At 35.9% G+C, this 13,009-nt stretch overlaps 1 protein-coding gene across 1 annotated transcript in view; it reads left to right on the top strand.

Moving 5' to 3' along the window:
- Nucleotides 1-13,009, top strand: part of LOC149795033 (glycine N-acyltransferase-like protein Keg1) — a 40,451-nt gene that overhangs the window by 15,693 nt on the left and 11,749 nt on the right. Inside the window, exon 3 of the mRNA XM_089964701.1 lies at nt 4,129-4,243. Within this exon, the coding sequence (XP_089820827.1) occupies nt 4,129-4,243 (115 nt within the window). The remainder of the gene's footprint in view (nt 1-4,128; nt 4,244-13,009) is intronic.

Here is a 13,009-nt window from a genome sequence, read left to right as displayed (position 1 = left end):
ATGACTGTTAGCGGGAATTACACCAATTAATAAATCATTTTGGGATTTGATTTGCTCAGCTTGCTACAACTATATGGGCTGTATACCTAATTGTGATAAAATATTAGCATAATCACTTGCCTAGTCTAGATCTCAGATGAGCTGACTAATCAACAATATGTCATCAGGACCTTAAATGAATCTGATTTAAAGCGACACCTACATATCGTGAGAATGAAATCATTCCCACAAGGACCTCTATTTCTGTTGTAGAGATCTAACTTCATCTGTCAATGTATTCGTAATCCGAGCCACATAAAAGTACATGTTACACTCTGCGTGACATCTGGGACAAACGTGTACATTTACTAGGAAATATTTTAGTTTCGTAATAAGCCTTCCAACTTAGAACGATCAACAGTAGCTGACCTAAGGAGTTTTGTTAGTATGAAATAACCGTTAGATTTATTGAACTTTTTTAATGTTTTTAGCCTCACCTTTAAAAGACCTCTCCACCCCCACCCCTACGCACAAGCATTAAGAAAAAATATAGTTCATAGTGTACGAAATGTGACAGAGTACAGTTATATTTGGATCTAAATACAGCGGGTTTATCTTATCAGCTTTACTCTTCCGATGTATTTCATGTAGGGCATATGTACTTGTAAATAACTGGAGACGGTGGTGTCACATCACACGATTACAATTGAAATGCTCATGTGATTCACATTCATCTGATGTTTTATCAAGAGAATACGACGGAAATTTGTGGCAGCATGGAGTAACATTATCTGCATTTATAGTACTATAAAATTATAGTACATGTAAGGTTATTCTGTGTTGTCAAAAACTTTGTCGTATTTTATTAAGAAAATATCAGACTGTGTGTAACATTACTGCTGGTCAGAGAGAGAGAGAGAGAGAGAGAGAGAATTTCAGTATGATCTGGTTTATTTCATATTAACACGCGCACATATATAGAGCCAATATAAATATTTGGAGAACAAAATATTAAGTCATAGTCACCATTTTCATTCACCCGGGTTCTAAAGTCTCCTTTATTTAATTTGGCATTATCGGTCCATATATCTCAACGTATCTTAAATTTTAAGTCCAAACTTCCAACATCTGAAGGAAGTTTCGGTGGCGCTTTGGTTAGCATGGCGGTCACGCTTATAAAATGGTTCAAGTTCGACTGGCCAGCACAGTCGCCCTGGCTGTGCCTTGAGGCGAGGAATTATAATCCAGTTTCCTTGGTTCACCACAACCTTTCGTGCGCTGATGTGCCGCGAAACATCAGATAAAGAATGGACTGGTCAAATTGAAATAATACTCTAAACATCATGCTTAAATTGCGTCTAATCAAATTGCTTTGGACTAGACTTGACGTTGTTTACTTAAGTTCAGGAAGATATTCTAATTGCGAAATCCGGGCCACTTTTGCAGTTTTACTAGATATAACATTCCATGTTGTCTAAACACAAACATCTTGGTAGACGCGCAGGTACTAAGATCAGTTTTTTTGGAGTGTGTGACAATGATCAACGGCGACCCTTTTAAATCCACCACGTTTTGTTATTGTGCAAGCATATTTGAAGCACGATAATTAGGCTACAACTCAAAGAACATAAAATTTAAAGTTTTATTAGGAGAACGTTTTGAGAAAACAACACCCTGGATATATAAAGTTGATTGTAAAGAAAAGTAGCGCAAAATTGATGTAATCTTCAATAGATTGACGACCAATTTAGAATATTTAGTAAAGATCCTTTGGTGGCCCCGAGTGGTACAAAGCGCTCACCGTTACGGATCACTGCCATCTCATCTCTGTCTACGTGGGTCCGAGTCTCAGGTTTGGCCAATGTAGGTATGCGAGAAAGCTTGCCAGTAGCTTCTCGTGGGTCGGTGGTTCTTTCTGAGGTTTTCTCGGGTATTTCCTCCACCATTTATACTGGCCGCCATGCGTAGCCTATCTTGTGCTGAAAAATGGCGTTAAACCCTACAACAATAACAACAACAACAACAAATCCTTTGACTAGGTGCAGATTGATGTGGCAAGAAAACAGTCAGGAGTTCCCTATTAATGTGTCGGTGTCACTATAAAAGTGGATTGGTTTAAAGAATTACATTGAAAGGCACCATAGTCCTGCAAAAAATCAGAAACTTTTCACAGTCATAAAAGCTGTTACAGGAAGTTATTTGTAGAAAGAAAAGGTCGTTTTGAAACCATACTGCAAATTAGGATGACTTCTGCTTTTAAAAATAAAGATTCTTCAGCGTTTTTAGAATTTACATAGATCAAGATAATGTCATGGCAAACAACAGATTTCCATCCCTAGATGGATTAAATATTTTTAGGGTGTATTACTTAGTCCTCATGGTGATACGCCATATTCTTTGAATAATACAACATGCGATAATCTTATCACTTTTATTACTGAAGATGTGGCAAGGAAAGCAATAACTGATATCAGTCAAATTCGGGGAAAGCGCCAGGATATAATGGCACAATTTGTGATTTTAAAAAAATGTCATTGGAAAAAAAGAACATGGTTTTATTAGTTACATATGTATTTAATGGAATGTTTAATGTCTCGTGTTTTCCAAAAGACTGGTGTACGGATTATACTCCTTACAAAAGGCAACCAAACTGACCAGAATAATCAAAGAGGAACAAGCCCGGTGTCATTTATGGGTTAGGTTCTGGCTATTATTCTGAATAAAAGGATTGTACTGTTGGTAAAGGAAAACGATATAATAGGTGAAGACACGGTCCGGATTCGAAGAGGTTGAAATTCTGTTGATATGTGTACTGATTACACTTATTGGCAAATACTCGAGGGCAGATTTTATTGTACATGCGGTTGTGAGGGCCTTTGATATATTTAATAGGAAACTTGTATGGCATAAGCTGAATGTGTGTAACCTGAGTACATAAGTGCCGAAGAATTAACTTTAAAAGGGAGACTACTTAAGAGGTTAAGAAAAATGGGTGGGGGTGGGGGTTTGGTACGTCCGTCCGTCCGTTAGCAAAAGTCTATTAGCGCTGCTTCTACTATACTATTTGACAGCTATGTTGAACATTTTGTTATCGCTACTCCTCCTCAGTGGATGGTGTTGTCAACATGTGGTTTTCATTAAAACACTTCTCACGATGTCTCGTTGGTCTTACCTAACTTAAAATGGTTCCGATCTGACATCCAATAAAGCCGCTACAGTAGCCATCTTGAAAATCATGTCATCGCTACTCCTCCTCAATGGATGGTCACATCAACACTGAGATTTTACTAAAAGACCGTATATCATATTGAGTTGTTTCCTAAATAAACATGGTGCCGATGCAATGTCCAATATGGCCGCCATGGCAGCCGTTATATATAGCTGACCCTAAATGAAAATAGTACTGATTTGACCTCCAATATGGCCGCGATGGCAGCCATGTCGGAAATCTTATTTATATCGATATTCTTCAATGAATGGTCACATCAACATGAGGTCTTTACTAAAAGACTTCTTAAGATGTCTAGTTGGTCATACATGCAAATAGTGCCGATCTGAAGTCCAATATGGCAGTATGATTGGTCATGTTGAAAATGGTTGTTATCACTTCTCGTCCTGAATGGATGGTCAAATCAGGATTGGGTTCTCACTGAAAGACTTATCTTAATTTATTGCTGCTACTTCAGATATGCATCTATTGAAAAGGGTCAAGAAGACGTTTATTAAAATGTTAAAGACGAGATGTGTGTGTATATATATATATATATATATATATATATATATATATATATATATATATATATATATATATATATATATAGTGTGTGTGTGTGTTTGTATGTGACGTTTGAAGAGAGTCTTTGTCCATACTGTGATCTTAACATTGTGGAAGCATTTTTTTATTTTTTATTTATTTATTATTTTTTTGCAAAGAAAAAAGAAAATTAATCTGAAAATGTGAATATAAAAAAAATCCATGCGTTTATCTTTCACGATGCATTTTGAATAGATTGCATTCATTCCAGATTTTATTGGTTCCATTAGCGGCTTACAAATGACAAAAATAGTGAAAGCTTTATACACTATAATAAGTCCATCACCGTTTATGGCATCGTATCCAAAATAATTAAAATAATATGTGTTCTCCAGGTGCCAAAATACTTCCGACACTCCTACATCTGTCATGCGAAGAACGTCACTCCATTAAAGTATTTTATACAACGACCCGGCATTATTGACTGGAGCAAACCGGCTACTTTCACTGGTAGGATTTTCTCTTTTCATCTTGTAAGACAGCTTTCATATTAACATTGGAAATTCCATGTAAATTTTGTAAAAAAAAATGTTATATGAAATCAGTATATTATCATTTTAATCGTATTGATATTTATTTATTGTTTTTGTTGTTTACGTCGAGTGCCTGCTTAAGTGACCGATTCGTTTCTTCCATCTACATCCACTCAGCGACTGCATGATCCATTACTTGTCACAAGTCACGCCCAGGGCGTCTTCACGGCGATTGTAAAACACTTAACCAAGCGGAGAACGAAATTCGTCACTTGCCGTCGATAAAAGTTTATATTCTATGTTGAGTCACTTGTGCGAAGCGTGATATTCAGTGACCTGTTCCACATTTGGCCCAGAAAAGTGAAAGAAAACGCGGTGCACTTTAATGTCACTATGTATAAACGTGATTATTTTTGTAATGGGGGTTTCACTTGGACAGAAATTCGTTGTATACCTCCTTTATAGTTGATATTCATTTATTCTGTTGTGATCAGCTAAAATGTGTGCATGTTTTGTTGATTGTTTCCATTATCTTTCAATACACTCTTGGTCAGTATTTGCTCAGGCTATGCACTGTGTAATAAATAATCTACTCCAACCCAAAAGCAGACTATTCACTTTGTAAGAAATAATCTATATCAACCCAAACTCAGACCGTGCTCTATGTAATAAATAAATAATACGCCAAACCAATCTCAGACTATACACCGTTTAATAAATAATATGTACCAACCCAAACGCAGACCATACTCTGTTTAATAAATAATATATACCAATCCAAACTCAAATCCTGCTCTGTGTAGTAAATAATCAATACCAACCGAAAATCAGACTCTGTACTGCGTAGTAAATAATTTATATCAACCCAAATTCAGACCACTGTGTAATAAGTAATCTGTAACAACCCAAACTCAGACTATGCACTGTGTAATAAATAATCTGTAACAACCCAAACTCAGACTATGCACTGTGTAATAAATAATCTGTACCAACCCAAACTCAGACTATGCATTGTTTAATAAATAATCTATGCCAACCCAAACTCAGACTATACACAATGTAATAAATAATCTATACCGACCCAAGCTCAGTCTCTTCACTGAGTAATAAATACTCTATACCAATCCAAACTCAATCTCTGCACTGAGTAATAAATAATCTATACCAACCCAATCTCAAGTTATGTTTATGTGTATTAAAAAAGCTATACCAACCCGAAACCAGTAAGGCGTCACTCTTTTAAAATCTCAATTTTTGATTATTACTTTTAAACAAATAATTGCAAATGAAATATTTTGTCATTTGCAAGTCTTTCTGAACGAGTTTTTAATTGTCACTCTTGGAGGTAGGCAGGTTATGGCAACATTTACAGTTTGTTTAAGAACATTTCATTTTGGTCGCAGTTCTAAACCGATCCGTGTTTGTTTTTGGGACAGCATATACAACATATTGATATGCTTATGAAGAGCTCGAACGTGCAATTGCATGAGTATTAAAATTCACAGTTGTAAATTGGGTTCCAGATCGTATGTAAAATGACATATTGTATGTACTATATTGCTATAATTTTGTATTTTAGTCTTGTATAAAGCTTTGGTATATATATATATATATATATATATATATATATATATATATATATATATATATATATATATATATATATATATATATAAAATTTCCATAAATCTGCACGGTAATACGTTTTTAGTTGACAGTAGTTGTATGCTTCTATTGCATCCAAGTTATTTCTGGAATCTTACCAAAGAAATAAAACTTTGATTCGTGAAAAAAAAAAAAAACTTGCATATGTAATTTGACTGTATACATTTAGATTATCCATATACTTGTTCATGTGCTGTATCGTTTTCATATGCTTATCGTGTTCATATGCTGTATCGTTTTCATATGCTATATCGTGGTCATAGGTATATCGTTTTCATATGCTTATCGTGTTCATATGCTGTATCGTTTTCATATGCTGTATCGTGTTCATATGCTATATCGTGTTCATATGCAGTATCGTTTTCATATGCTGTATCGTGTTCATATGCTGTATCGTTGTATCGTGTTCATATGCTGTATCGTGTTCATATGCTGTATCGTATTCATATGCTGAATCGTGTATATGTGCTGTATCGTGCTCCTATGATGCATCGTGTTCCTATGGTTTATCATGTTCATATGCTCTATCGTGGTCATAGGTTTATCGTGTTCATATGCTATATCGTGTTCATATGGCATATCGTGGTCATATGGTATATCGTATTCATATGCTGCAACGTGTTCATATGCTTGTAATGTGTTCACGTGCTATGTCGTGTTCATATGCTGCAGCGTGTTCATATTCTGTTTCGTGTTCATATGCTGTATCGTGTCACTCGCCTGAATGTAATTTCTTATATATTTGTCACTCTTTGGCATTGTTTGGTACGTGCACAGAACAGTTTGCTTGAACATTTATGACTCCGAACTGAGATGCTGGAGCCCTTTATTTTAGTAACATTTTCTGTTCGTTTGTCGATTCGTTCACATTTTGTAACCACCAAAGCGTTTATACGTAACTGGATAGCATTTGATAAGCAAACTGCCTAATACACTTAGGTGTGTCATTTCAAAATTTCGTTAGTTTCAGGTCCAATTTGGACAGGATCGCTGCCTTTTTCATCGATTTTAAAATTTCTCTACACCATATGCTTGTTGTCAGCATCTCTCCAGAACTATGAAACCTATTCTGATGCGATTCGGTGTGTGCATTGTGTTAGAGACCCAAATGCAACTTTTATAGGTTTTGTCTAGTCAGCTCCAATTTTGACAGAGTTATTGCACTTGTCAGTCAGCCTCATATGTTTGCACGAGATGTTGCTTATTATTTCTTTAAGTAGTTGGATTTCAAGCATCCACGTTATCATTTCGAGGAGTTGTGGCCCCTGGATGTTCGTCTTCTTAGATTTCTCAAGGCAAGTTTCTTTATTTAAGGCAGTAAGGAAAATGTTAGCAAACGGGGGACATTTGAGATCCACATATCTGTAATAACACTAGTCCGACATCGACCGATATTTTAATTATTTTGTGACAACCTGTTTTCAAAAGCATTTACATGTTTTTCTTTGCAATCAGGAAATTTGCTCCATTTTAACATGAGACAATTTGTCATTCTGAGATTAAGATGGTGAATAAAACTGAAGGCAGTCCGAGTAAACTCCTCTGTACTGGTAAGAAATGCATATATCTTGGCGGACCGCTCCGGTGGCCTAGTGGTTTGAGCGTCTGCCTCGAAAGCAAAAGGTGGTGGGTTCGATCCCCGGCCGAGTCATACCAAAGACTTACAAAAATGGTACTAACAGCTGCCTCGCTTGGCGCTCAGCTTTAAGAGGTTAGTGTTAGGACTGGTCTGCCTGTTGTCAGGATAATGTGACTGGGTGGGACATCATGCTACATGTCTGCGGTATGATGCCCCAGTGCTAGACATCACTATAAACTGTCACATTGCAGACATCGTAGCAATATGACTGAAAAATTGTTAAAGCTACGTTAAAAATCCAAATCACACACACACACACACACACACACACACACACACACACACACCTTGGCTTTCATTTCAGTAATAAAATTACATTTAGACGTCAATATATTTAAATTTTATTTTAAAAGATAACATTTTATTGCTGTAGTGAAATGACGCTAGAGTCTGCTTTAGATATTAGGCAAAAGCCGAGTGATTGCATTAGATTTGGAAAAAAATCGTCTGCCACATGAAAGGCTCAGCAAATAATTGTCTATAGGGCATGAGAGAGATTCGGACACATTTCACAAGAATTTCCTTATATTAACTGGTTTTAAGTAAAATGACTTTTATCATTATCGTCTGCAGAATGCTACAATAATTATTTTTTTTTTGTATACGTGTTTTTCCAATAATAGCAGGCACTGAGCGAATACTATTAACACTAAATACTCTCAAGAAGGTTTCATTCTTTGTTGGTACATTGAAGATGCAATAGTAGCGAGATGTCGTGATGAATTCACACTGGAAGAAAAACAAAAGAGATAGTTTGTCATGATGGATGCTATCGTACATAACAAGACACAAATGCAGATGCTTATTTGATTTATTTATTGTGAGATTTATAGAAAGTACACTGTAAGTGCACATTCTTTTATTTAAAAACCCACCTCCCGTGTAATCTCGCGTGAACATCACGTGTCGCGGATTCATCTCAGTGTAGGACGGCGATATTTTCCTTCATTTTAAACACTTATTTACGGTAGGAAATTACACAAAGCACGTTCTATCACTTGAAATCCAGATATAATTGTCACTAGAACTATTAAACCTAGAAAGATACGAGCTTTTATCAAAATGTCGCTTCAGCAAAGTTCTAATGACTTGATAGAATTAACATATAAGACCTAAATTTGTCGCTCCCAACCCAAAGTACTCCTTTTATGAATCCGTAGTTTAACCGTTGGGTCAAAACACAATTTTAAAATTATGAACTGAATAAATTCTTATTTATTTGAAATAAAATGTTATACCTCTTATGAAAGAATTTCTCCAAGAACAAAAGCCAGCGCAGTTTGAAATTTATACAAATCATTGTCGCTAGAAGGGTTTAGGTGATAAATAGCGAGACAGTTTCTTCAGGTTCAGTAACATTTAATTAAGATTACTTAATTCCACAAATGTTGTCAAGGATAACATTATGGATAAATTAAATGCGGCGTATTTATGAATATTGGTGTTTTCTACCGCTCTGGTGGCCTAAGTGGTTAGAGCGTCCGCCTCAGATGCGGGAGGTCGCGAGTTCGATTCGCGGTCGAATCATACCAAACGCATAAAAATGGTACTTGCAACTGCCACGCTTGGCGCACAGCATTAAGAGGTTAGTGTTAGGACAGGTGGGCCTGGTGTCAGGATAATGTGACTGGATAGGGTATGATGCTACACGTCTGCAGAATGATGCCCAGTGTGTTAGACATCATTATAAATCGCCGTGCTGTACATCGTAGGGGCATGACTAAAATTATGAAAGCTACGTTAAAAAATAAAAAGAAACATCCAGCATACACGAACACGATATAAGAGGTTAGTGTTAGGACTGGTCGGCCAGGTAGGTGTCAGGATAATGTGACTTGGTGGGACATCATGCCACATGTCTGCAGCATGATGCCCCATTGCTAGACATCACTATAAACGTCCACATTGTAACGATATGACTAAAATTGTTAAAGCTACGTTAAAAATCTAAATCATACACACATACACATACATACTCACGCACGTGCGCGTTTTCTAGTCAGTATCGACACCTATTCTTCTGGATTCTTTTGTTTTGCTCCTTTGTTTTGTTTTGTTTTGTTGTTGTTTTTTTGTTTCCTTTTTTTGGTTGCTCGACTGGTCATCGACCAGAAAAGTTTATTGGATGGCCTATTGTCCCTTGTCTGTCCGTTAGCACAAGTTTATTATTGGCGGATTGCCATGAAACAAAACAGACACGTTAATCCCAAAGTATAGTTGCTTCGTAACAAACTTCATATGTTCTGGTGTTTTCGAAACCGATCACTTATATATAGACAGTATGGGATTGCAGACCGCATTCAGTATTTACTTACCGGCGATATTGAAGAGTTTGACAACGTGCAAAAGTTAAGCACCGCTGAAACTGAAAATTTGACAACAGAAGTGAGCCAATTAGCATGGGCAATTTTACCTTCTGAAAAACCACGTTACAACATTTATAAGTCGAATTTTAGTTACAAGATATTACAGGCACAACGTATATATTAGACTGAATTTAAGATCATCTTCACAACAAAATATTTACTGAAGCCAGTTGTTTGGAACTATTTTGTCAGACGCCTTACACGAGTCCATCCAACATATCAGCGTAGGGATAAAATTGTCTAGTTGGTACTACTGCACCATTCAGACATTTAGTACGTCTGTCACAGTGGCCATCTGTATCGCTACTTCTTCACGATGTCTGATCATACCGACATTGTGCTTGTTCCAAACGACTTCTAATGACGTCTAGTTGGTACTAAATAGAAATGGTGCCAGTCTGATGGCCACAATGGCATCCAGTTTGAAAATAGTGTTATCGTTGCCTCTGCAAAACAGAAAGTCATATCAACATCGGGTTTCCTCTAGACGACTTGATATAGATCCTTGTTGACCTTAAATAAAAATTGCGCCAGGATGACATCAAATATGTCCATCGCAGCAGCAAATTATCTTGTTATCATTGAAGAATATCACAGATTGTTTCAACACTCAGCTGTTAAATTCTCGTCTTGAATTCTTGGATATTATTTTCAGCCGGTAGAATATCAATCCCTTCGAGGGACTTTGGATAAAATTTACAAATGAAATAAATCATAGCGACAAGAAGGACTGTCGCGACCGACACAGACATAAGCAATATTTAGCTCCCCTGACCATTAGGCCAAACGAGCTTATATGGTGTGGTTCTTCGTCCGCATTGCGCGGTGTGTCGTCCGTTCGTAATTTTTTTTAAAATTTTAGTTTATAAACAGAATTTAAACAGATTTTAGGAAGCATGAAACACTTTCAGATTTTTTCTAATCGTATACGTCCGTGATGAAAAATGGTTGTTATTACGGTCGTTATTACTTAACATTAAAAGCCTATAAAGCACTTGTTCCAAAACAATTCTGCTCAGTATAATTTCACCAAGTATGACATAAAGGATTCTGACATGATGATCTTTAAAATTTATTTCTTCAGTGCCGATCCACTATCAGATAAATAAATGAAGACCATGAAGAGGCTTCTTTTAAAACATCCGCTCAACCTAATTTGACGGAATTTGACGAAAACAATTTGGCGTTAAGTTCTTTAATTTTTATTAAAATGATGCCGGTATAATAGTATCCCATTCTTACTTAAGAAGAAAAATCACTAACTTACTTCTACAAACCATAGAAACATAAATGTAACAAGTCTTGACAGAAATTATCTAGGTATGAAGACCTTGTGTGTGCGTGTGTGTGTGTATATATATATATATATATATATATATATATATATATATATATATATATATATATATATACTTCAGTGCCAGCATTACTAAACGAAGAATATAAAAAAATATTAATAATCCGTTTTCCAAAACACACCGAATAGAATATGACCAAACTTGTCAGAAACAAACATCTTGGGATAAAAACCTGTCATATTTATACAAGTAATGCCGATTTGCCATTAAATATGCTATTTGTACTTAAACTAGAAAACTTTCAATAACTTCTATATAATCTCTTAACGGAATGAGACCTAACTTGATGAAGCCATGATATATCGAATGGTACAGCGTAGGACTCGTAATCCAAGAGTCGCGGGTTGGGTTCCCGCCCAGTCCAGCCAATGTCTACGTATTGGCGTGTCCCTGGGAAGTTCAGTATTCTCTCATTCTAAAACACTTCCTGATTTAATTACTAAAACCAAAGAAAACCATGACCTGGAATAATTCCTGAGAAATTTGGTATTCGATCAAGGGTGATCACTGGGTGCACATTTCAATGGTTTTAAGGTTACGAATACAGAAGGGTAATGACAGACCTAGGAATCTATGCTGACTGCAAGGTCACCTCGGACAGGGAAAAATGTAGTGGTCAATCCTGGTTATATTAATTAACTCTTCATTTTTATGCTGAGAAAGTTTTTGTATGTGTGTGTGTGCGCGTGCGCGCGCGCGTGTGTGTATGTGTGTGTGTTTATGAGATCTTGGGGGAAAATGATAAATGACACTAACATTAACTAACAGTGGACAATCTTGGTTATATGAATTAACTCTCATTTTTATGCCGAGAAAGTTCTTGTGTGTGTGTGTGTGTGTGTTTATGATATCTTGGGGGAAAATGATAAATGACACTAACATTAACTAACAGTGTTCAGTTATGCGACCCATATTTTTGTTTCCCCTCTACTGAAATATGCTTGTGTGCAGTTGTTTTCACAAGTTGACATGTATCGACAGTTCCGGTAAGCGATAATACCCACTTGGATCTCTTGTTTGTCGTCGGTTTTTCATTTTTCATCAAAAACAATAGCACATTGGAACAGTTGACTTTTAACTTTTCACTAATATTTCATTAAAACTTATATTTGACAGTTAAGATTTAAACTAAAATATCATTTATTTCTAACCCTGACATTTAAAAAAATTCTAATTTATTGTCTCGTCTGTCAAAACTTGTTCTAGAAAGTGACATATAAAAGATATACAGACAAATGTCAAAATCAGGAACTCTTCAACTGCACAACTGTACCTACATAGCGAGTCGTGTTTTGATGTAATGATATGAAACTTGATAAGCTCTACCCGACTTGTTAATAAACGTGACCTTGATTGTAGGTCACGGACTAGAAAGTGTTAAGAATATTCATTTGTTTCGGAAATTCCTGTATGACAATGTAACATTATAATATCAATATGAATACCGAAATAATACATTTAACAAAATCAAAAAATGGATAGTAATGTAATCATACGATTAATTGGTCTGCCTCATAAATCTGGGTATCTTATAGAGGTGCGCGGTATGTTTTTACGGTGATACGTATTGCGGTACTTTTTTGTACTGATTCTTCAGTAGTTTCGGTCAGTAGGGAATGGAAGGAAATTCCCGAGTTAACAGTATGTTTTCGTTTTACATGATACAGTATTTCACAAAATTATTACATTTTTTTTACAGAACAGTTCTATTTGTC

The sequence above is a fragment of the Sinohyriopsis cumingii genome, chromosome 7 (genome assembly GCF_028554795.1).
Source record: "Sinohyriopsis cumingii isolate HCF-2022 chromosome 7, ASM2855479v2, whole genome shotgun sequence".
Lineage (NCBI taxonomy): Eukaryota > Metazoa > Mollusca > Bivalvia > Unionida > Unionidae > Sinohyriopsis > Sinohyriopsis cumingii.
Note: the sequence above shows the minus strand (reverse complement) of the source record. Positions and strands in the feature narration are given on the sequence as shown.